Genomic DNA, 24,776 nt, shown 5'->3' on the forward strand with positions numbered 1-24,776 from the left:
ATAATCAGATCTTAGATATAGGGCCAAAGTGACTAGAGGCCTTGGAACACTAACTTCTAGCAGAAGCCTAAGCAAACACGGGGCTAACAGCCCGACTAGTATTAAAGAAACAAAACAGGGCTGGGACAGGGCCAGGCAGCAGTGGCGCACGCCTTTAATCCCAGCACTTGGGAAGCAGAGACAGGCGGATCTCTGAATTTGAGGCCAGCCTGGTCTACAAGAGCTAGTTCCAGGACAGGCACCAAAGTTACAGAGAAACTCTGTCTCAACCCCCCACCCCCCCAAAAAAACCAGAACCCTCTGGCCCATTTAGTTATATTCATCCCTTAGTCTACTCATAAAGGCTAGTCAAGGGACCCACATTGGTCACCCCAATGCAGCACATACCATCCCTGTACCAGTAAAGAAAGGATATGGCATTACTAGACACGATTCATCAGTAATTATAGATTGCTTTATTAATGTTAAATCATGGCCAGGTCAGTTGGATCAGCAAACATTTTTATTGCATGAAATATGACCACCTTTAACCTCCTTTAACCAGCTTACAAAATAAGTTTGTGTTTGTTTTATAGTACTTCCACTAATGTTCAAAACTAATGACTGAAAATTTCCAAAGTACTGAAATCTAAGATTTAAATGTCCTGGGTCAGCTTTTAACCTACACAATTAATTCCAGAATTAGAAACTGCATGGGCATCCAGCCCTCACCCACCCACACCCCTGAGGCAGAGTCTCATGTAGTCCAGATTAGCCTCAAACTGATGATAGCTGAATTTCTGAGCTTCCTGCTACCTCTGTCAAGCTAAAATTAAAAAGAAAAGTATTATGCATATGGGTGTTTGGCCTACATGTATGCCTGTGTATCACATGGCCATGAAGGCCAGGTGTGGATCCCGTCTTGATCCCTGTCCTCTGAAAAAGCAGCCATTGCACTTACCCGTTGACCCATTTCTCCTGTTCTCCCCTGCCTATCCCAGTATAGGTGTATAATGCTGTAATAGCACACCAGCTGAAAACTGTTCTCAAAAGAGGAAAAACAGCTGAGTGAATCGGGGTGGTTTTGTAGTCTTCATTTTTTCTTTTTTTTTTGAGTTTTTTGAAACAGGTTTCTTTGTGTAGACTTGGCTGTACTGGAACCCGTTCTGTAGACCAGGCTGGCCTTGAACTCAGAGATCCATCTGCTTTCCAGTGCTGGGATTGAAGGTGTGTGCCACCACTGCCCAGTTCAGTCTTCATTTTTCATCCTAGTTTAGGACTTGAATCACCGTTTGCTAACCACAGTAAGCATACAAGACTAAGTCTGTGGTGTGGGGTGCTTTATGAGTAAAAAATAGCAAATTAACTTTACATATGGGCTTAAGAGTAGAAAATCTACAAACTGAAAAATTTTTTCCCAAAGGGCATAGGCTCTGGACGTGGCTCTTAGAGACCAGGTCTGGAGACAGGGTTTCTCTGCGTCCCGAGTTCAGGGATTAAAGGTGTGCATCACCACTGCCCAGCCCAGCTTCAATCTCTTAACAGATGGGATTGCTTAAAATCTGTATCAACACTCAGTTTCAGGTTTAGTTTTGGCTTAATTATTACCCTTTGATGAATGCTATATGACCTACTGATGTTTTGAAGTATTTTGCCTACATACATAAAAAAAAGTACAACTGTCTTATAAATACAACCTTTGTCTTATAAGGACAAATCTAAATCTAACAATGCTATTCTCACAGGTATTATTTTTATCTCCTTTTATACTCTCTAAATCCTCTTTCTAAAAGTCCTCTATGAAATGAAAGTTACAATTCTGTCTGGAAGTTTCTTTGTATCACATTAAGTACTAATTGGTTTGGTGTTCTGTCACTGCTGCCTGTCTCTGCTGAGCGGTCTTCACAAATCTGAGCAGATTGACGATGGCAGCTGGTGTCACTCCAGGTATACGACTAGCAGCCCCAATCTAGGAATTAAAATGACGAAAGAACCAAAGTGAGCTATGACACATAAAAACACATCAAATTTCCCACGTTGATAGGACTACAGGCAGGTGCAATAACACCCAGCTATTAAAAATTATCTAAGAGCTGGGTGTGATGATGGCCATTAGAAAGCCTTTAATCCCAGCACTCGGGAGGCAGAGGCAGGTGATTGTCTGAGTTCTAGGCCAGCCTGGTCTACAGAGCCAGGACTACATTAGTTCAACTAGTTCCACTCCTAGCACCCACAAAGTGACTGGCTCAACCAGTTCCAGGGAACATGAATCTGATGCTCTCTTCTGACCTCCACAGGCTCCAGACATGAATGTACTGTGCATAGGCACATGTAGGGAAAACATACATATACAACACCCTCCCTCCCCGTTTTTTTAAGAAGGAAAATAATGTGGTCTAGATGGCAATTAACACATATTCACAACTGGTCAACATGCAGAAAATACAAGACTTTGGAGTGCTCAGTCCTAAACGAGACATCTGTACCAACACTGTTCCCTCCAAGTTCAGGGATCGTGGAGGAAGAGGGGATGGAAAGATGCTAAGAGTGGATTACTTAAAGGAAGCAGTGTTTTCAGAACACAACAGACAAGGCTTGCCTAAGCTCAAGCCAGGCAAAAATCTCATGATGGAGTGAGGAAGGGGAGGAGGGGGGAGAGCACAAAGTCCCCCTGTAGCTCAGTTATTGTCTTTTCATAATTACTGGGAGGGAGGGAAAGAATCAGTTTTGTTTTTCGCTTTTGTTTTAGATGAGAAAACATTATGCTTACATTACACTGCTTTGCCTCAGTGGCTGTACCAATTGTACAAATTGGTACACAGAGGGTGTGTACCAATGCTTTAGCACAGGGTTAGAATAAAAACCATTTATTTTTTAAAGAAAAATTTTCTTCCTAGGTTATTGTCATGTGCATGAAATTTTTTTTTTTTTTTTCTTTTTGAGCCAGTCCTAAAACTCACTCTGTAGACCAGGGTGGCTTCAAACTCACAGAGATCCGCCTGCCTCTGCCTCCCGAGTGCTGGGATTAAAGGTGTGCACCACCAATGCCCAGATCATGAGTGTTTTTGAATGTACATAAGTACACCATGTACGCGCAGTGCCCTTAGAGGTCAGAAGGGGGCATCAAATTCCCTGGAACTTGGGAGCCACCATGGGAACCAAACCAGGGTCCTTCGCAAAGCAGCAAGGGCTCTTAGCTCTAGAGCAACACTCCAGCCCCAAGATTAGGTTTCTCAAGATCACTCATGTGACCATTCTAAGTCCAGGATTAAAATAAAGCACTAGCCCTTTCTGGCTTAGCTTCTAACTTGTTTTTCCCCATTATTTGTTTGCTTACTGTCTGTGGGCGACTCAAGTGCAGCTTCTCTCGAACTTCTTGGGACAACGACACATCCTTGATTGTTAGATAATCTAAGTCTTGTGGCAGTTGGAAAGCTTCATCTCGCTGAACCTCCTTTATTTCTTGTAGTTGATACAATAATACTGACTCATAAGTAGCTGGTAAAAAAGAATGAGAATTCTATTATGATACATGACTGTGTTTGTACAGCCCTTTACTATTTACAAACAGCTTTGGCATGCATCACCTCATCAATACTTGATACTCTGAGACAGGTAGGGCAGATAATCTCATGTATCCCAGGATAGCCTCAAACTTGCAGTGAGGCTGACCTTGAATTCCTGGTTGGTGTCCTTTTTGAGGTGAAGAAACTGTCATTCAGCCTCCACTGGCAAAGGGGTAGTAAGCACTACAGGTGTCTGTCATCACGCCCAGCTGAATCTGACCGTGTCAGTGCAAATGTTAAATCCTAAGGATGGGCTGTTTCTCCAAGAAAATGGTTCTTTTTTTTTTTTTTTTGGTTTTTTTTTTCGAGACAGGGTTTCTCTAAGAAAATGGTTCTTAAATTATTTTCATGTGAAGCTGTGTGTGGTCCCAGGATGAACCATGGCCTATACATGCCTGACAAAGAGCTCTGTTGCTCAGCTGTGCTCCTGGCCCCAAGGCAATCATTTTCACAAGTGGGGTTCTTGGTTGGCAAACATAACTTAAGCAATTTAGTTAAGGTTTTTATTGAGAAGTAATGTTATAAAGAGAGCTTGGCAATTATTTTATCAAGCATTCTATTCTTAGAAAAATAAAGTCAAACTGGGTGGTGGTGGCACACGCCTTTAATTCCAGCACTCAGGAGGCAGAGGCAGGCAGATCTGTGAGGTCAGCCTGGACTACCAAGTAAATTCCAGGACAAGGCCCCAAAGCTACACAGAGAAACCCTTTCTCAAAATAAATAAATAAATAAACAAATAAAATAAAAAATAAAGCTGTCTGGTTTTGGTACTGGTGATTAAGACCAGGTCTCAGGGCATTGTGAATGCTAGGCAAGAAGACACACACTCTACCATTACTAGAGTTATGTCCCTAGCCCCTTTTATACATTTTAGACATTGTCTTACTGAGTTGGCCAGGAAGACCTTTTATAATCCCTGCCTCAACTCCCAAGTGCTGGGATTACACAGGAATGCTTCACTATACCTGGCATAATCTTATGATTCATAAATAGCCCTCAGGGTATAATGTAATGTGACGTGTAGTGATATTTCATTTGTATTTTAATAGGTAAAGCTTGCCTGAAGATCAGAGAGTAAAACAGCTCCACTGGTCAGCCTTACAGACCAGGCGGTGGTGGCACACCTTTAATCCCAGTAGCCACACTAGTTTGTCAAAGAAACCAGGTGGTAGTGCACACCTTTAATCCCAGCCCTACAGAGGAATATAAGATGGGAGGAGACAGCTCTCACACAGTCTCATTCTGAGACTCCTGGAGGCAGGATTGCCATTTCAGACTGAGGTAGAAGTAAGAGCCAGTGGTTGGCTGCTTTGCTTTCCTGACCTTCAGACTAAACCCCAATATCTGCCTCTGGGTTTTCATTAATCGTGCTACAGTGGTGGTTAATACTGATTATCAATTTGACAAGATTTAAAATCACTACAGAAACTTCCCAGCATGCCTGCCAGAATGTTTCCAAAATGGTTTAAATGCAAAGGAAGACCCACCTAAATGCAGGTGGTATCACCCCACTGGCTGTGGCCTTGGACTCAACAAAAAGGAGAGAGGAAGTGAGTGCTGGCATCTCTACTTCCTGACTGTGGATGCGCTCCGATTATCTGCCTCAAGTGCAGCAAACCATAGGTTAGCTGCTCTCACTACCATGCCTTTCCCACTGGGATGGACTTTGTCTCCTCAAGTCATGAGCCAAAGCAGACTCATTCGGATGAATAACACTGAAGGTTAATTCTCTGAAGTTTGCATGTATAAACTCTTCCTTGAATTTTTTTTTAATAATTTATTTTTATTTTATGTTATTTGGTGTTTTGCCTGCATGAATGGAGGTGTCAGAAGTCCTGGAACTGGAGTTACAGATGGTTGTGCTCTGCCATGAGGGGGCTGGGAATTGAACCTGGATCCTCTGGAAGAGCAGTAAGTACTCTTAAATACTGAGCCATCTCTCCAAGCCCTTAAGTGGCTTCTTGCCAGGTACTCTGTCACAGCAACAAGAGAGTAACTTATGTTAATACATGGATAGCTGAGATCTTGTATATGGCCATGGGAACATTTATTTTAATCTCTCAGATATAAATTGCAAAACAAGAAAGATAATACAACGTGACACTGACTTCTGCCCTCAAGAATTTTGTCTAGGGGCTGGCATGTAGCTCAGTTGGCAAAGGGTTTGTCTGGTATGCTCGTGTCCTTGGGTGACTCTAAATCCTACCAAGCTGACAACTGGTATCAACCATCATCTTCCACCACTGCACAAAACCAAGTAGAGTGGCATACACTGGCAATCCTGGCACTTAGGAGATCTAAGAGCTCACAGTCATCCTCAGCTGCTTAGGAGTTTGGGATGGCCTGCACTACATGAGACCATGTCTCAAACAAACAAACAAATCACTGGAGAGTAGTTAAGATCACTTGCTGCTCTTATAAAGGGTCCTTTGGTTTCCAGCACCCATATCACACAGTTCACAACTGAAGTCTGTAACTCCAGTTCTAGAGGATCCAACACCCTCTTCTGCCCTCCATGAGCACCTACATACATGTGCATACACACACAGAAGCAAACATAAAAATGTAAATAAAAATAAAATTAAAAACTAAAAGGATTAAAAGAAACTTGTAAGGTTGGGATATTAAAGTGGCAACTTGAAAATTACCCGTATATATTGTACTTTAACCCAATGTGGTTTCTTCTAAACCTCAAGTGGGTGCTGGAATTTTTTAGGTACTGGTCTTCACAGAGCAAGAACAGCTATGTCATGGTTGAATTATTTCCTGGAAACAAGTTAATGATAAGTGCTTCTGGACTATGCTAACTGGAACCTAATATTTACTGAACAAAGTAAAGCTGTGCACCAAGTTAAAAAAGGTAATCTAAGCGGCTGTTTCCACTGCTACAGCCTAAATAGCTAACGAAGCTCTTTAGTAGAGGAGTCATAATGGCGAAATAAAGTCTGTACTCTTCTTGTAGGTTGTCACTAGTACGGGGTGACGAGTTTTGTTTTTTCAGATTTCACAAGTTATTTTTAACCATGCGTCTGTGGTGTATGTGTGTGAGTGCAGGTGCCTGTGGATCCCCTCACAGCTGAAGTTGCAGCTGTGACGTGGGTGCTGGGAACTGAATGAACTCTAGTCCTCTGGAAGAGCAGCATGTGCTCTTAACCACTGAGCCATCTTTCCAGCCCCATCAGGGTTACTTTTTAATCAAATTTAATTTTTTAATAATGGGTCATTTGGAATAATGTTTCTAGAATTTCTCACAGGTTTCTTTTCATTGCTAGCCTTTTATAACATTACACAATGCAATGGCAGTCAACATATGGCCATTCTACACACACAGCCAAAGCATGGTAAGCTGATAGACCTCTGTGGAATTGAAAGAGAGCGCCAACCCTGCAAGGAATGCACCATTCTTACCACCCTGGTTGTTCCCCAAAGAGTAAAGGTCTTGTCCTGTATAAACAGCACTATCAATCAAACTTTCCTACCATTCCCATAATCATCCTGTTCTGTGCCCTTTTCACTGCTTGGTATCTACGGAGGGCAAACCTGCCAAAACCTAAAGCCAGCGTGATCCTCCGGCATGCATCACTATATTCAGAGAGTAGTTAGACAGGTCTACTGCTCATTCATAATCTGCACATCCAGAAAAGAGAATACAGGCACCAAAGGAAAACAACTCCCTTTTACCTTCTATTTTCAGTCTTCTAGCCAGCTCTCTGTAAGCAGTATACTTCTTCAGGGGCTCGGGAACAGCACTGGCCAGCAACTCCATGTCAACTCCTTCATACTTAAGAACGTCTAGAGCACTGCCGATGCAAAGACTTTATCAACATAAGGATCTATACCCTATAAGGCAAACTAACAACAAAATCCTTGGCGTAATACCAAATATTAGAATAATTAAATGAGACTTTTAATTTTTTTCCATATACAGTGAGCAAATACAGTAGCACCAGGTCAGTCATGGTAGTGAACACTTTTAATCCTAACACTCAGGAGGCAGAGGCAGAAGGATCTGAGTTCAAGACCAGCTTAGTCTACTTAGTCTACTTAACCAGTCAGGGCTACGACCCTGATGCAGAATAAAATAAAGACCATAAGCCGGGCGATGGTGGCGCACGCCTTTAATCCCAGCACTCGGAAGGCAGAGGCAGGTGGATCTCTGTGAGTTCGAGACCAGCCTGGTCTACAGAGTTAGTTCCAGGACAGGCTCCAAAGCCACAGAGAAACCCTGTCTCGAAAAAACCAAAAAAAAAAAAAAAAAAAAAAAAGGAAAAAGAACAATTGGGGCTGGAAAGATGGTTCAGTGTTTAGGAACACCAGCTGCTCTTCCAGAGGATCTGGGTTCAATTCCCAGCACCCACATGGTAGCTCACAACTGTCTGTAACTCCAGTTCCAGGGGATTTGACATGCTCACAGCAATGCACATAAAAAAACAAACTAACAAACAAAACAACAACAAAAGGAACAATTGATTCTCTCTGGGCATGGTAACACATGTCTATAATCCTAGCACTCGAGAGGCAGAGGCAGGAGCACTGGGAGTACCAGGCTAGCCTTTGTTACCCAGAAAGTTTGAGGACAGTCTGGGTTACATAAAATCCCAGCTTAAAACCCCCATCCAAAAGTATTGATTTCCTGACTTCCTGACTACATTAGAATTACACTGTTATTAAGGTTTTATGAGGCACTCATGCACGCGCTCTCTCTCCCTCTCTGCTTACAAAGAATATCCTCTGCTGACCAGGGCTTTGTCACATCCATCTGGAGGATGAGGAAAGTGTTTCACGTCTATTCAGTCTTGGTTAGTATACTATGAATGAGCCGTCCTTCTGCAGGCTAGGGTTCAGATGATTGGTGTCCCTCAGAGGCTCTGGAAGTGCAGTCTCTATGTCACATTGCTGAGGCATACCCGAGGAAGGACAGTGACCACAACAACTAGGTCTCTGCTCTTCAGAAGAGGTCAACACTCTATTCTGAAGTCAGTGTTCACGCTAGTGAGTTCTCTACATTCCGGTTTCCCATCTCTCTATAACTAATATCCTATTATTTTATAAAGAGGTGAGGTCAGCCATAAGGACTAGTGCCCTCATATCTGCCATGAAAGGGCCAAGAGCTTAAAGTAATTGTCAGTCACGGAGAAAGTTTGGGCCACCCACTCTCAAAATAAAACTAAATACAACACAACAAAAACTGGGAGCACACAACATCCATACGAGCCGTCACAGAAAGCAAGTGTCATAAGAGGGAGGGCATCAGTGCCATCGTGATATGCACAATGCACCTCTAAAGTACAGAAGATTACTGATTTGTGCCCTGCGGCTCCCTCTCCTATCTAAAGCACATTTTCCAAATGGAGAAAAAACAAAAAAGAAAACAAAAAACAATGGTGAACACCACATTTTGTGTTATTCAAGGTCCCCAGAATTTATTTTTGTCCTAGCACTTGAGTGTGGGGCAGGATAATCAGGGTGCAATTTATTCATCCTAAGCTACCTCAGCTTTTAAGCAAGTTGAAGGCTGGCTTGGACTACATAACACAGACACACTTCCCTTGTCCCTATAGCAAAAGTGCTCCTCTATGAACGTCCTTTAGTCTGAGGCCGCATAACTAAATTGAGGGACAGAAAATCTCAGAAGGCATGGCATTTCAAAAAATTTATAATAAATACAAATAAGAACTTAGAACATGCCGGGCAGTGGTGGTACATGCCTTGAATTCTAGCACTTGGGAGGTAGAAGCAGGCAGGATCTCTGTGAGTTTGAGGTCACCCTGGTGTACAAGAGCTAGTTCCAGGACAGCTAGGGCTGTTACACAGAGAAACCCTGTCTTGAAAAACAAAAAAACCACAAAAAAAAAAAAAAAAAAGAACTTAGAATATATAATACAATGAAAAAAACAAAAAAGAATTTATAATATGGTTTTTTTGTTTTGTTTTTTGATTTCTTTTTTCTTTTCTTTTTTTTTGAGACAGGGTTTCTCTGTGAAGCTTTGGCTGTCCTGGAAGTCACTCTGTAGATCAGGCTGACCTCGAACTCACAGAGATCCGCCTGCCTCTGCCTCCTGAGTGCTGGGATTACAGGCATACACCACCACTACCCAGCAATGTATTTTTTTTTAATTAAATGATTTTCCTTACCATAGACCATGTATTAGATGGGACCACTCTAATTGGTTTGAACCTAGCCAAGAAAATGAGTCCTTCTATTTTTTGGTTTGGAGCTTCTAAAATTGAGGAAGAACAACAAAAGATGGGCACCACAAAGAAATGATACATATACAAAAAGTTAAGAACTGAAGAGATGGCCCAGGGGTTAAGAACACTGACTGCTATTCCAGAGGGCTGGGTTTGATTCCCAGAATCCACAGGGCAGCCCATAACCATCTGTAACTCTAGCTCATGGGACCTGATGCCCTGTTCTGGTTCCCTGGGCACCAGACATGCATATGGTGCACATACATGTAGGCAAAACACCTATATGTAAAAAATAACTTATAGTCATACATGAATGTATTTTATTAAGAAAAAATTTTCACTAGCTATGGTGATACATGCTTTTAGCCAAGCACTTGGGAGGCAGAGATTCTGGGGACTGATCCTAAGGCCTCATTCATGCTAAGCATGCAGTCTACAAACAAGTTATAAGCCCAGGTATACATATTTTACTTTTCTTTTAAAATTTATTTTTGAAGACAGGGTCTTACAGAGCCCAGTTTAGACTGATCTGAAACTCCTGCTCCCATCTCCACCTCCTAACTGCTGAGATTAATGTCAACATGCTCACATATTGACATATACTGAATAAGTAGATAAATTATACTAAAGTTGCCAAGAAGCTAAGGGCAAGCTGTATTCATTTAAAATGTGTAGGTAGGGTCTGTATATGATATGTCTCTGAAATCTCAGTTTTCAGTAAAAACTAAGGAAACCATACCTGACAGGAGGGCTTCTATTAATACTTATAGGAGCTTGTGGAATTAACTTTTTCCACTTGGAGCTTGAAAACTCAATGGATTTCAACACAGACATGCCTTCTTCTAAAGACGACTTCATCCAGGAAGCTCTTTCATATCGCTGTGGGGACACACAGCCAGCGTCCTTATGGGCTAGGTAAGGAAGAGGGAAGAGGTTTAAAGAACAATAGAATGCAGGGCGGCTGCACAAACCCATTATAAGAGCACTTAGAGGCAAGGGAGGGAGACTACAGTAATTCAAAGATGACTACACATGAGACATTGTCAACAGCCCTTCACCCCAACTTCCCCTTCCCAAGGCAGGATGTAGAACAGCTATACTGTAAGAGATCCTGCCTCAGAACAACTATACAAACCAACAAAACCCCAAAAAAGCAGTGCAATACCTTACAGGAACGTTAGTTAGTTACCTCTGAAAGTGAGGCGCATGTCAGCATTATCCGGACGCAGTGACAACCGGAACTCTACCCTGCTGGTAAACATGCGGTATGGTTCGCTGGTGCCCAGTGTGGTGAGGTCATCAATTAAGACTCCTATGTAGCCTTCTGTACGACTTACAATAAAGGGTGGTTTTCGACTGACCCGAAGACTGGCGTTGATTCCAGCTATCACACCCTATAAGAGGACTGAAATGTTTAAGAGGCCATTATGAACTGAACAAACAGCTATTCTATTTAGCACACAACCTGGAAAAAAACCACACACACAGGGAAGGAAGAGCCGGTGAGCAGGAGTGCACACCTTTAATCCCAGAACTCTGGAAGCAGAGGCAGGTGGATCTGAGTTAGAGGCCAGCCTGGTCTACAAATAGAGTTTCAGGACAGCCAGGGCTACACAGAGAAACCCTGTCTCAAAAAATCAAAACAAACACACAGGGTAGGAAGAAAGCAGGCTCATCAGGAACATAAATGTGATCCACATTCAGAAACAGAACACACGTTAGAATGTAGGATTCATTCTGCAGGGGATTGGGAGTTTGGGGGTGGATAATCTTTATAAACCTACTTGTGAGACTTCTCTAGCTTTTTATATGTACAAACACACAAAAGATACAATTTATCCCTGTGTGATGGTTTGAGTAAACCCCCCTTGAGGCTGAATGCTTAGTCATCAGGGAGAAGAATTAGAAGGTGTGGCTTGGAAGGTTGGAGGTGTGTCACTGGGGAAGGGCTGGAGGTTTCAAAAGTCAAAGCAAGCCCAGTATCTCCCTCTTCCTGCTGCCTGTGGATCCAGTTATAGAACTCTCAGCTAGTATTTCTCTAGCACTGTCTGCCTGCATGCCACTATGTTCTTCCCCATGATGAGAATAGACTAAGCCTTTGAAACTGTAAACCAGCCCAGATTAAATGCTTTCTTTTATAAGATGCTGTGGTCATGGTGTCTCTTCACAGCAATAGAACAGTGACCAAGACAGCTGTGAAGAATATTACGGAAGGTTGGAAAGATTTCATAAATCGCCTATCTCTGAAGCATAAGGGCCCCAATTTGATACCCAACAGTCTCATGAAAAGGCCGAGCAGAGTGGAACAGACCTGTGATCTAAGCTCTAAGAAGGAAGAGACTCACTGGTTAGTCAGTTTAGCCTAACTGGTGAGTGCAATGAGAGATTCTGTCTCAAAAAATAAGGTGGAGGGACTGGGTCAAGATGTTAAGAGTGTATACTGTGGTCTACAAGAGCTAGTTCCAGGACATGCTCCAAAGCTACCGTGAAATCTTGTCTCAAAACAAAAACAAACCAAAAAAAAAAAAAAGAGTGTGACTGCTCTTGCAGAGAACTCAAGTTTGGTTTACTGTACCCGTGCTGGGCAGCTTACAACCACCTATAACAACAACTCCAGCTCCAGAAAATCCCTCTTCTGGCATTCTCTGGCATCTCAGTCATGTGCACATACCCCCTTCCCATACATATTAATAAGAAAAACAAAGCAAAACCAAACAGAGCTAGAGAAATGCCTCGGCAGTTAGGCTGCTCTGCCACAGCCCTGAATTCGATTCCTAGCATCAACATGGTGGCGCCAATCATTTGCATTCTAGGTTCACGGGACCTAATGCCCTCTTCTGCCCCCATAGGTACTAGGCACACACATGGTACACAGACATACATGCAGACACAACACTCATATACATTAAAAAAAAGGTGAAGAACAATTGAGAAAGATATCTAATGCTGATTTCTGGCCTCAAGATGCACAGTGTGCACACATACACAACACAGAAAGACAAAGACAAAACAGTAACAACAACATAATTTTCAGAAATTAAAAGAATTAAATGTTCTTTTTTTCACACTTTAGAAGCAATTCCATATTTTTTTCCCCTCAATATCCTAGCAGATCCAGGGACTCAGAAACTAACTGTACATGCTTTCAAAATGATGCCCAACATGCTGGGCACCATGCACATGTCTGCAGTCCCAACACTAGGGAGGCAAAGCAGAGCTGTAGTCTCAGCACTTGCAAAGTGAGAGCAGGACTGGACTTTCAAGGCCAGCCTTGGATACACAGCAAGTCTGAGGCCAATCTGGGCTCATGAGTCTCTATTTGAAAAAAATAAAAGATCAGCCTGGGCTTCATAGCAAGACCCTATTTCAAAAAACAAACAAGTGCATTATATATAGCTGCTATAAACAGCTATATCCACTTAGCCAGAAATACTATTGTATCCAAGATCTGTATAATGAAATGGTCTCTTTTGGTTTATAGCAACATCTGAATAAATTCTTTCTTTCTTTCTTTTTTTTTTGGTTTTTTTTTTTTTTTGGTTTTTCGAGACAGGGTTTCTCTGTGGCTTTGGAGCCTGTCCTGGAACTAGTTCTGTAGACCAGGCTGGTCTCGAACTCACAGAGATCCGCCTGCCTCTGCCTCCCGAGTGCTGGGATTAAAGGCGTGCACCACCACCGCCCGGCCTTTCTTTCTTTTTTAAGGATTTATTTATTTCTTATGTATACAGTGTTTTGCCTGTATGCTAGAAGAGGGCACTAGATCTCATTATAGATGGCTGTGAGCCATGAAGTGGTTCTGGGAAATGAACTCAAAATCTCTGAAAGAGTAGCTAGTGCTCTTAACCTCTAAGACATCTCTCTAGCCCCATGAATAAATTCTTACCTGGAGCTTGACATGGTAGAGCACACCTTTAATCCTAGCACTTGGGAAGCAGCAGCAGGTGGATCTCTGTGAGTTTGAAGCCAGCCTGGTCTACACAGTGAGTTTAAGGACAACCTAGAGAGACCTTGTCTTAAGCCAAGCAAAACAAAACAAAACAAATTTTACCTGAGCTGCAGCTTCCTCATAGCCAGTGGTTCCATTTATCTGCCCAGCAAAGAATAACCGCTGAACCAAATGCGTCTCAAGAGAAGGACTGATCTGGCGGGGATCTAAATAATCATACTGAACACCATAGCCTGGACAAAGAACAAGTGCACAAGGTAAGCCAAAATCACTGCACTGCCTCCAAGAGGAACTACAAAGTCTATCAGACTACGGGAAATGCATACACGCCGGGTTTCATCTATTAATACAGACTTTGACAGAGGTTCTTGCTATGTAGCCACACACAGCCTCAAACTTGAAGGAACCTTCCTGTTTTAGCTTCCCAAGTGTTAGTGTTAGGATTACAGATGTGTGTCACCATGTCCAGCTTGGGCTTATTTTATGGAGCACTAAGCAACAATGGGAGAAGACCACCTGACTGCTTACTGAAGTAGACCTGTGACCTTCTTTACCTGGATGAACCATTTTGGCTTTCTCCAGGCCTCTGATGCACGCTATCATTTTCTCTTGTAACTCAGCTGGCAGTGTAACAGATAACCCTTGCGGGTAGATAAGGTCAGAATCCATTCCTTCCGGTTCCAACCAAACCTGATGAACACGGTTTGGAAAACGTAAAACCTTAGATTCAATGGAGGGACAGTATCTAGAATAAGACATTGAAATTTGAGGTAAATTCAATGACAAGAAAAAGTTTACCTCATTCCTTAAAGAGACTGAGTACTCCCTTCTAGGCCTTACCGGGGTCCTCTTGTAGTTTCCTTAACGTGACTGTTCAGGTGCAGGTTCTCAAGGACAATCTCATCCACTCTGGGGTTGGTATGAGTCAAGTAACATGGCAGTTGATCTTCTGGCTACAAAATAGAAACCACATACAACAAAGATTTCACTGCCTGTCTGAGACAGGGTCTCTAGTAGCCTGGACTGGCCTCGAACGCTCGGCACAGAGAAGCTTCTACCTACTTCCTAACAGCTGTGATTGTACGTGGGGCACCATGGCTGGCATATAACATTAATTTGCTGCTGCTTCTTTTTCTTTGTTTCTTTTTTCTTTGGTTTTTCGAGACAGGGTTTCTCTGTAGCTTTGGAGCCTGTCCTGGAACATACTCTGTAGACCAGGCTGGCCTCAAACTCAGAGATCTGTCTGCCTCTGCCTCCCGAGTGCTGGGATTAAAGGTGTGCACCACTACTGCCTAGCTATTTTGCTTCTTCACTTACTGATTTGCCTCTTATTCAGATAAAACCTACACAATACTGACTTACTTTAGCACACATTAAATTTGTGCATAACTAAGTATTCCTGCCAAAAATAAGCACAACTTATGCTGTTGTTGAACCTAAATTTAAGCAAGTTTCTAAATCTAATTATCAGTTTCTAGGAAAGAAGGTAGAGGAAACAGACAAATCTAGAATATGCTAAATTCTGGGGGTGGGGATGACTTAACTCCTTTTATTATACATAAACACTAGGGGCGCTGCCAGAAAATGGTAGCACACACCTTTAACCCAGCACTCAGGAGGCAGAGGCAGGCGGATCTTTGTGAGTTTGAGGCCAGCCTGGTCTACAAGAGCTAGTTCCAGGACAGAGAAACCCTGTCTCGAACACCCGCCTCTCCCCCCCCCCCCAAAAAACCCCAAAACCAAGCAAGAACAACCCAAAAAGAAAACACAAAGCAGAAAGTGTTGGGCCATCTAGATGGACCAGCAGGTTAAGGCACTTGCTGCCAGGCCTGCTCACCTGACTGCAATCTCTAGGACCCACGTGGCAGGACAGAACCAAATCCTAAAAGTTGTCATCTGACTTCCACGAGCATGCGTAACATGCAAACAAATACAAAGAAATTTACAAATAAATGTCAAAACAAACAAACAAACAAACCAACTGTAGAGAGCCAGAGCAGGATGAGGATGACTCTGGACAACACTGGGAAATGGGAACACTCTGACGGGGCTGCCTATTAGATAACAGCACTGCTCAGTCCTCCATCTCAACACTGCTCGGCGTTTATAAAAAAGGATGTCTGTCTAGTTGAGGTTCAGATTGAATTCTTTAGAGAGAAAGGCTCACAATCTCTACCATTTACTGTTGAATGCTCCATAACTATACTATAACAATAAATACGCACAACTTTATGGGGAGGTAGCATGGCAAAATAACGACCATGAGTGGCTTTCAAACATACATTCAGGCAAATCTGATACACTTAAAATAAAAATAAGTCTAATTTTTTTTAAATAAAAAAAGAAGTTTGTTATAACAGCCTTGTTCCCCAACCCCCCCCAAAAGACGGGTTTCTCTGTGTTAACAACTCTGGGTGTCCTGGAATTCAAAGAGATCTGCCTGCCTGTGCCTCCCAAGTGCTGGAATTAAGGGCAGCTTGACAGTCTTGTTGTATATTATTACATTTTTGTACATGTGCTTACATGTGTATATGTGTGCATAAACACATGCCACAGCATGTGTGGAGGTCAGAGAACAACTCTTGGGAGTGGGTCTTCTCTCCACCATGTGTGTCCTGAGGACTGAGTCCAGGTCTCCAGGCACACGCGCGCGTTCTCTCTCTCTCTCTCTCTCTCTCTTTCTCTCTCTCGCTCTCTCTCTCTCTCTCTCTCTCTCTCTCTCTCTCTCTCTCTCTCTCTCGGTTTTCTGAGACAGGGTTTCACTGTAGTTTTAGAGCCTAGCCTGGAACTAGCTCTTGTAGACCAGGCTGGCCTCGAACTCACATCGAACTCACAGAGATCCACCTGCCTCTGCTCCCGAGTGCTGGGATTAAAGGCGTGTGCCACCACTGCCCTACAAGTTTTTCTATTTTGTAAATCTGAAATTGTTTCAAAAAGGTTAATGTATGTGGTGAGTTCTATGACAACAATCCCCACAAGGCCATATATTTGAAAACTTGGTCACCAGTTGTTGGGACTGTTTGGGAAGGATTAGGAAGTATGGCCTTGTTCGAGGAGGTGTGTCACTGGGGGTGGGCTTGATGTTTCAAGACTAGGGCCATTCCCAGCTAGCCTTCTCTCTCTCTCTCTGCCTCAGGCTTGTTGGATCACAATTTAAGCTCTAACCTGTCCAGCGCCACATCTGCTGCCATGCTCACCTTCTGAATCTGTAAACCCCCAATGAACTCTTCTGTAGGTACCTTGGTCATATCTTATCACAGCAATAGAAAAGTAACCAAGGCAGTGCACAAAGTAAGTTAGGTAGAAGTAAAGACACAAGAATGTATAGAAAAAACCCAACTGCTAATCAGCTAACGCTTTCATTTTTTTCACATTTTTATTCATTCTGCCACCAGAAGAAGCTGGGCGTGGTAAGTAGGACTGCCACAAATTCCAAGGCCAGCACAAGCTACAGTGAGTTCTAGGTCACATATATTGTGAGAAACCAACCCTGTCTCAAAACCAAATCAGAACAAAAAAGAAAGAGAAAGAAAGATGTGGGGGACTGGAGGGATGGGTCAGTAGTTAAGAATGCCAGCTGTACTGGGCAGTGGTAGCACTTGAGAGGCAGGTGGATCTCTGTGAGTTTTGGGTGAGCCTAGTGAGGTTAGCCTAGTCTAGGACAGTCAAGGCTCCACAAAGAAACCCAGCCTCAAGAGAGAGAGAGAGAGAGAGAGAGAGAGAGAGAGAGAGAAAAGGGAGAAAGGAGGGAGGGAGGGAGGAAAGAAGGAAGGAAGGTAGGTAAGAGGAAGGAGGGAGGGAGGAAAGATGGGACTGGTTCAGTAGTTAAGAACAGTTGCTTTCCAATGGACATGGTTTGATATCCAGCACCCATGCAGTAGCTCAAAACTCTCTGTAATTATAGTTCTGTGGAATCCAACATCTTCTGCTAATCTCCTTGGGTACCAGACATTCACATGGGCAATAACATTCATATTGCCAATAAAGGCAAAACATTCATACACATAAAAGAGAGCAAAAAATAGGAGGTGCAGGAGAGATGACTCAGTAGTTAAGGATGTTTGCTGCTCTTCTAGAGGCTCAGAGTTCAGTTCCTAGTACCCAGAATGGTCAGTTCACAATCTCTTGTAATTCTAGTTCCAAGGGGTTCCAATACTTTGTTCTGGCCCCCACAGGCAATACATACCTCACACTGATACATACACATAAATAAAAACAAAAATGAAATTAAAAAAATAAAAGCAAAAGAAGCTGGGTGGTGGTGCACGCCTTTAATCCCAGCACTCAGGAGGCAGAGACAGGTGGATCTCTGTGAGTTTGAGGCCAGATGGTCTACTGAGTGAGTTCCAGGACAAGTTCCAAAACCACACTTTCTCAGAAACCCAAAATAAATGAGTAAATAAATAAATAAATAAAAGCAAATGAAGAGAAAGATAGATGATTAGGATACTTCTGCCATCAATAGCCAGCATCAGCTATCAAACTGGGTCGTCATAAACCATCTTACCTTGATCCACACTGTTTCGTTTAGAAAGCTGAATGGGATGGATGGATTATCTGGTGTGTGCTTGTTTAGAATGTTGAAATTAATGGAATCTTTGGCAAGTCGGGGTGGAGTCCCAGTCTTCAGTCTTCCTACCACAAACCCCAACTTCTCCAGAGTCTGAGCCAACCCTATTGAGGGTTGATCCCCCAAACGTCCTGCAGGATGCATCTCCAATCCAATTATGACCATGCCTCTCAGAAATGTCCCCGTTGTCAGAATTACACTCTCTGCATAAACTGTACTTCCATCTGCTAAATGAGCAGAAAACAACAAAACCAGTAAACTACTAGAACAAGACAGATCTGAATACTTTCTATCAGAATCACAGAAAAACTCCTTGCCCCTAGAAACGTGCGACAGTTCAGCCACGCTAGCTAAATCAGTGAGTTCAGGATCTGCGAGAGACACTTGCTTCCAAAAGCAAGCAATGCAGGAGCTTGGCAAAAAAGCACTTGCCATGATGCCTGATGACCTGAGCTTGATCCCTGGAACTCACGTGGTGGAAGGAGAGAGCTGTCTCCTACAAGCTGTTCTCTCACCTCCATGAGTGTGCCAGACATGTGTCTCCACAAACAGAAAAATAAATGTGTGGAAGACACTTAACGCTGACCTCTGGCCACTATGCACATGTACACATACCTGGGTGCACACACACACACAATATATGTAATGAATCTCAAGAATTTAAGAAGTATGGTAGGGAAAACATGATATATCATTACCAATTCACATATTCCTAAAATCAGCTTGGCAGTGGTGGTGTATGTCTTTACCCAGCATTTGGGAGGTAGAGGCAAGCGTATCTCTGCAAGTTGGAGCCTAGCCTGGTCTACAGAGCAAGTTCCAGGACAGTCAGGGCTACATAGAGAAACCCTGTCTTGAAAAACCAAAACCAACCAACCAAACAACAACAAACCCCCAACCAACCAAAAACCAACGCCCCAAAAGCAGTAAATGCATGTTCCTAAGATCACATGGGCACAGTGTTTAATTATGAAGGTTCATTTAGAAAACTATCGGCTGGAAAGATGGATCAGCAGCTAAGAGCAATGGTTGCTCTTGCAAAAGAACTAGATTTAATTCCCAGGACACTCATGGAAGTTCACAACTGTCCATAACTCCAATTCTGGGGGATCAATTGCCCTCTCTGACTTCTGCAGGAATCAGGCATACACACATTGTACACAAATACATGGAGACAATCATTCATACACATAAAATAAATATTAAAAAAGAGAAAATTAGCAGATTTTAGACTTCTAGCTAAATATGACATGATTTTTTCATCTTTCTGAAACTGTCAGAAACTTAAAGGAATAAAAAATTGTACAAAACAGGCCTGTAGAGCATTTTCTCAACTGGTGAATAAAGTGGGAGGGTCCAGCCCATTGTGAGCGGTGCTCCCCCCAGGTGCCATAAAAAGCAGGCAGAGCAAACCCCGGGGGAAAAGGCAGTAATCAGCACCCTTCCATGGTCTCTGCATCAGCTCCTGCCTCCAGGTTATCACCCTGTTTGAGTTCTTGTCCTGACTTCCGTCAATGACTGCCTATGAACATGAAAGCTAAACCGCATAAACCCTTTCTTCCCCAGCTTGCCTTTGGTCACAGTGTCTTGTCATAACAGCAGTAACTCTAACTAAGATAGGAATGCAGGGCCAGGTGTACAGCTCAGTGGGGAGAAGGTAATTTCACATGAATTAGAATCGCAGCATGTAAGAGGCAGAGTTAGCATCCAGGCATTTACACGGGCCTGCTCTCAGGGACCTAGTAGGACACGCCATCAACAGCAGCCGAGCTGTTCCACTACAGCTATGGCAGACACCAAGTAGACCACTCTCCTTACGCGCCTGTGCAGGGCCAACTCCTCCCGCCCCTGGCTCTCTTTCCTTCTGCCCTCACTCAGAGGATGCCTCTGCACCTCCCCCCAGTAAACCTCCAGAGTGAGGGGTGTGACTAGGTGGTGTCCCTGGCTCCAACCCACCAAGGTCACCTTCCTTCCTGTGTGAAACTTCCACAGTAAAGGCTTTTCTTAAAAAAAAAAAAATATTTATTTATTTATTATGCATACAATATTCTGTCTACATGTATGCTTGCAGGCCAGAAGAGGGCACCAGACCCCATTACAGGTGGTTGTGAGCCACCATGTGGTTGCTGGGAATTGAACTCAGGACCTTTGGAAGAGCGGCAATGCTCTTAACCACTGAGTCATCACTCCAGCCCCGAGTTTGAGGTTTTTCAAAGCCATTCTCTGCTATACTGTTAGAGCCCTGCCCAGGATGTGTGTGTGTGTGTGTGGGGGGGGGGGGGGGCGGGGGGCGGAAAGGATAGTAAAAAAAAGGGGACATGGTTGAGGTGGCTCAGTGGGTAATGAAGCTTGCTGCCAAGCCCAGTGGCCTGAATTCCATTCCCGGTACCCACATGTTGAGAGAAGGAAATTGACTCTCGAAAGCTGTCCTCTAACTTACACATACATGCACGTCACACATAAAATAACAAGCACAGAAACAAATTTATGAAAGATGAACCTGGGTAAAAGATAAACCCATGCAGGCTCTGGAGTCTTACGCTAAAACAGCACCTATGAACCCGGAATTGGGCTGAGACTCATTGAAATGGATCATTACACTCATGATGATCAAAATGAAGAGACAGAGGGCTGTTTCTGTAATTTTCCTTATCCGGGCAGAGAAAACAAGAATTTCCTGGCATAGGAAAAACATCTCCATACTCTTCTCTAAAGCACATGTCTCCCAGGGTCTGTTTGCTGGGATGAGCATTATTAGCCAGTACATACCCAAAATAACACCGCTGACCCTGCACTTCCCAGCGTATCCAGGCTCTGCTTCTGTGAGAACTAGATCTTCTACAGCTCCCTCCTGAACAGTGAGCAGGGGCGTATTCAGGATTTCCTTCTGTCAAGAGAGACCACCAGTTGAAAGAGCAGCTGGAGGGACCCACAGTCCTTCCTGTCCTCACCTCCGCTCACCTGCATGTTCTGTTTATAAAGCTTCCGATCAATTTGCGCTCTCAGCCCCCACACAGCAGGGCCCTTTCGCCGGTTTAATACTTTGTAATGTATACCAGACTGGTCACAGATCCGCGAACACAAGCCATCCAAGGCATCTACTTCCCTCATCAAATGCCCCTTTCCGATGCCACCAAAGGAAGGATTACAGGACATCTGACCTAAAGAGAATGGACACAATCATGGGAAATAAATGAGCACCTTGTACATATTATTTAATAAAGAGTTGCTCCTCTAGGTAATTACTCATTTACAAAAACATCTTTTTCCTCTAACTTCAAAGACAGGAGGGAGTAGCAGAGGATGAGTGACTCATTCCCGCTGTGTTCCTTTAGACCGAACCTTCTGAGGCAGTCATTCTTCTTCCTGGAAGCCAAGGAACTCTTGATACTGTACCAAATTTCCTTAAAACAACCATGTTGGCTAGGTGTAATGGGGTACACTTTAAATCCCAGCACTCTAGAGGCTGAGATGGATGGATCACTGTGAGTTCCAAGCCAGACTGGTCTACACAGCAAGTTTCAGACCAGTCAGACACTGAGACCCTGTCACAAAAAATAACAACAGGCCCAATCATTTCGTTCCAAACTAGGGCTGCTTTTATTAAACTCATTTATTAGAATTATTAATAGGCTTCTGAAATGTTCTTAAATATATATTACTGAGTTGACAGAATAAAGGTTCTGCACGACTGTGTGCATATGCATTGAGCTGAAGCGACAAGTGTACTTCTACGTTTAAAGAAACATTACTTGCAAGAACCAAGAAACGCGATAAATCTAATGTTCGTCAAGTGACAAGAGATAAAGAGGTGGCGCGTACGCGACCCCGCGAATCAGCAAGTCTTAGGCACGATACTCTCAATGGCGCCGTTGGTCACAAGGGCTTGACAAGCTCTCGGTGAGCGCACTATGTCGCTTAATCGAGCGGGTGTAAAAATGTCCCTCACCCTGTCTTTGAGGTGAAGATCCGGGAAGGTTAACCCGGCAACCTAGCGCGCTCTCCAGTCCTCCGCTCCCACACCCCGTGCACCCACCGCTTGCCGACCTCAACCCTGCCCGTGCTCGGTCCGCGGCAGAGTCCCCGCCGCGCACCACCCCTGGCCTCGCGACCGTGCGAGGCCACGGGCTGCTCACCGATCGTGTCCACGCGGTGTGTGAGGAGCAGAGTCCGCGAGCCACAGCGAGCAGCGGCGGCGGCCGCCTCGGTGCCCCGCGTGCCCCCCTCCGATCACGACCACATCGAAGTGCGCGCTGCACGGAGCGGCGCTGTCGCTGCGGAGGCGACACGAGGGCAGGCATTTGCCGAGGGACGCCGCGGCCCAGCGGCCACGGGCTCGGAGAAGGAGCATGCCGAGGGGCGGACAGAGAACCCGAAACAACCGAGAGAGTGGAAGCCCACAGGGGCGCCGCCACCTTGCCCTGCGTCAGAGCGCAGCACGCCCTGCGTCCAGCGTCGCCTCTGATTGGCTGTTAGAGTCGCTGAGGCCCCGGGGTGGCGCGCGCAGGCTGGGTTTGTCCGTTCTCCACCTGCCGGGTTCCTATGGCGCTGGCTGGGGATTCTGCCTTGAAGGTTGAAGTTAGACCTTTCAGGTGGGCCAGTCTTTATAGCCAGGTTGCCACTCACGAACAATGAGTTTGACCAGTTTGTCTTATCAGGTTCTTTGAATTTGCGGGCACATTATTGTTTGGTCGGAAGCGACACCTCAGCTCCCTGGCACCCCTTTATACAAAGAGTCTGAATTGTTTAGATGGGGAGGCTTCACCCCAGTCCGCTGGCATCCATCTTAAAATGTTGGGCGGAAAACTCCATTCCAAGCTCCCTCCCCTGGGAGTGGCCGCCATCCAGACTCCACCCACAAGGAAGCCGGCCAAACGGGGACCCCTCCCCCGGGAAGATCGAGACCACGCCCACAGCGACGGAACAGGTGGTCTCTCTTTTTTCCTTGGCTGTCTTCTAATTCGGTCTGATCTGGTCTAATTTGGATTATTACACCGGTGGGAAGGTTTACCGGCCAGAAAATACTTAACAATTATGATTTTACTTTGTGAACCTACAGTCTGAAATTCGGGTAGCCTTGACAAATTCAAATTACATTTGTGGAGGAACAGCGGGAGCAGGCGAAAGGTGGACTTCAAAGGAGGTTCAATGTTCAATGTTTTGAAGTTGACAGTATTAAAGCCTTCTTCTGACACACACACACACACACACACACACACACACACACACACTTCTCTGGTTGGTCTGTGGTATCCAGGACACAGTGCTAGAGAACGCCAGGTCATCATCCCTGGCTCACTGTACCTTTTTTCAGCATGGCAAATTTATCTTGCTTTTTTCTGAGTCTTTTCAGAGTGCTCCACTTCTTCATGCTCTTTTTGTCTACAAGTCCCATCTAACCTCTACCTGGAGGTCAGTCATCTCCTTTATTAACCATTGAGAGTAATACATATCTATAGTGTGCAAAGAGATCATTCCACAACAACTTCATAAATAGTTTAAGCCTGGGACTGGAGAGATAGCTCAGCGGTTAAGAGCACTGACAGCTCTTCCAGAGGTCCCTGAGTTCAATTTCCAGCAACCATATAGTGGCTTTGCAATAATGAATGAGATCTGGTGCCCTCTTCTGGCCTGTAGGGATACATGCAGGCAGAACATTGTATACATAATAAATAAATAAATAAATCTTAAACATTTTAAGCCTGTAGTTTAAGCACATGATTAACTGAACTTCTACTGTGAATATATATGTTGGATTTTCGAGACAGGGTTTCTCTGTAGCTTTGGTGCCTGTCTGGAACTAGGTCTTGTAGACCAGGCTGGCCTCGAACTCACAGAGATCCGCCTGCCTCTACCTCCTGAGTGCTGGGATTAAAGGCGTGCACCACCACCGCCCGGCGCTATGAAAATATATTAAACCCTTATGTAGAAGGTAGTCTGTGATGCCTTGTATCAGGGTCCCCGACAATGGACCTCATATTTATTGTTGTTTGAGACAAGAGCTCCCTCTCACCCAGACTTGTGTTTCTGGGCTCAGAGATGCTTTGCTTATCCTCCCGAGTAGCTGGAATTATGGACCTGTGCCAACACAGGCAAACCTAAGAGCAGATAAGCTTAGAAAGATTCACATTAGAAGAAAAACAGTTACGGAATGGTTGTTGCAGTGAACTATGCCCCTTCCACGATCATTCTCAAGTGTCACGCTCTTGGGATGCACATGTCTTTTTTCTCACCATTTTGTGTTATTTTTTTGTTTTTTTTCAGACAGGGTTTCTCTGTGTAGCCTTGGCAGTTCTCGAACTCACAGAGATCTGCCTGCTTCTGCCTCCTGAGTGCTGGGATTAAAGGAATGCACCACCACTGCCTGGTTATTTTCCTTTTCATTAAAAGAAATACCAGTGTTTTTGTCTGTGCACCATGTGTATGCCTAGTGCCTTGGAGGCCACAAGAGGGTAATGGATCCCCTGGAATTGACTGCTGGGAAATGGCGCTGGGAAATGAACTTGATCCTTTCAAAGAGCAG

General features: G+C 44.2%; 1 protein-coding gene across 1 annotated transcript; it reads right to left on the reverse strand.

The window, feature by feature from the left end:
• Positions 1 to 269: 269 nt before the first annotated feature.
• Positions 270 to 22,705, reverse strand: Mto1 (mitochondrial tRNA translation optimization 1). The gene is given in 13 exon segments (XM_041679841.1): positions 270 to 1,948; positions 3,317 to 3,477; positions 7,227 to 7,345; positions 10,477 to 10,648; positions 10,927 to 11,131; positions 13,786 to 13,916; positions 14,238 to 14,428; positions 14,524 to 14,636; positions 18,191 to 18,480; positions 21,023 to 21,140; positions 21,215 to 21,414; positions 22,390 to 22,465; positions 22,467 to 22,705. Coding segments are annotated over 13 exon segments (2,031 nt in total). The 5' UTR covers positions 22,605 to 22,705; the 3' UTR covers positions 270 to 1,831.
• Between the last annotated feature and the right edge of the window lie 2,071 nt (positions 22,706 to 24,776).

Source organism: Microtus oregoni, unplaced genomic scaffold (assembly GCF_018167655.1).
Source record: "Microtus oregoni isolate MIOR12 unplaced genomic scaffold, Mior012 000032F_ref0000030, whole genome shotgun sequence".
Taxonomy (NCBI): domain Eukaryota; kingdom Metazoa; phylum Chordata; class Mammalia; order Rodentia; family Cricetidae; genus Microtus; species Microtus oregoni.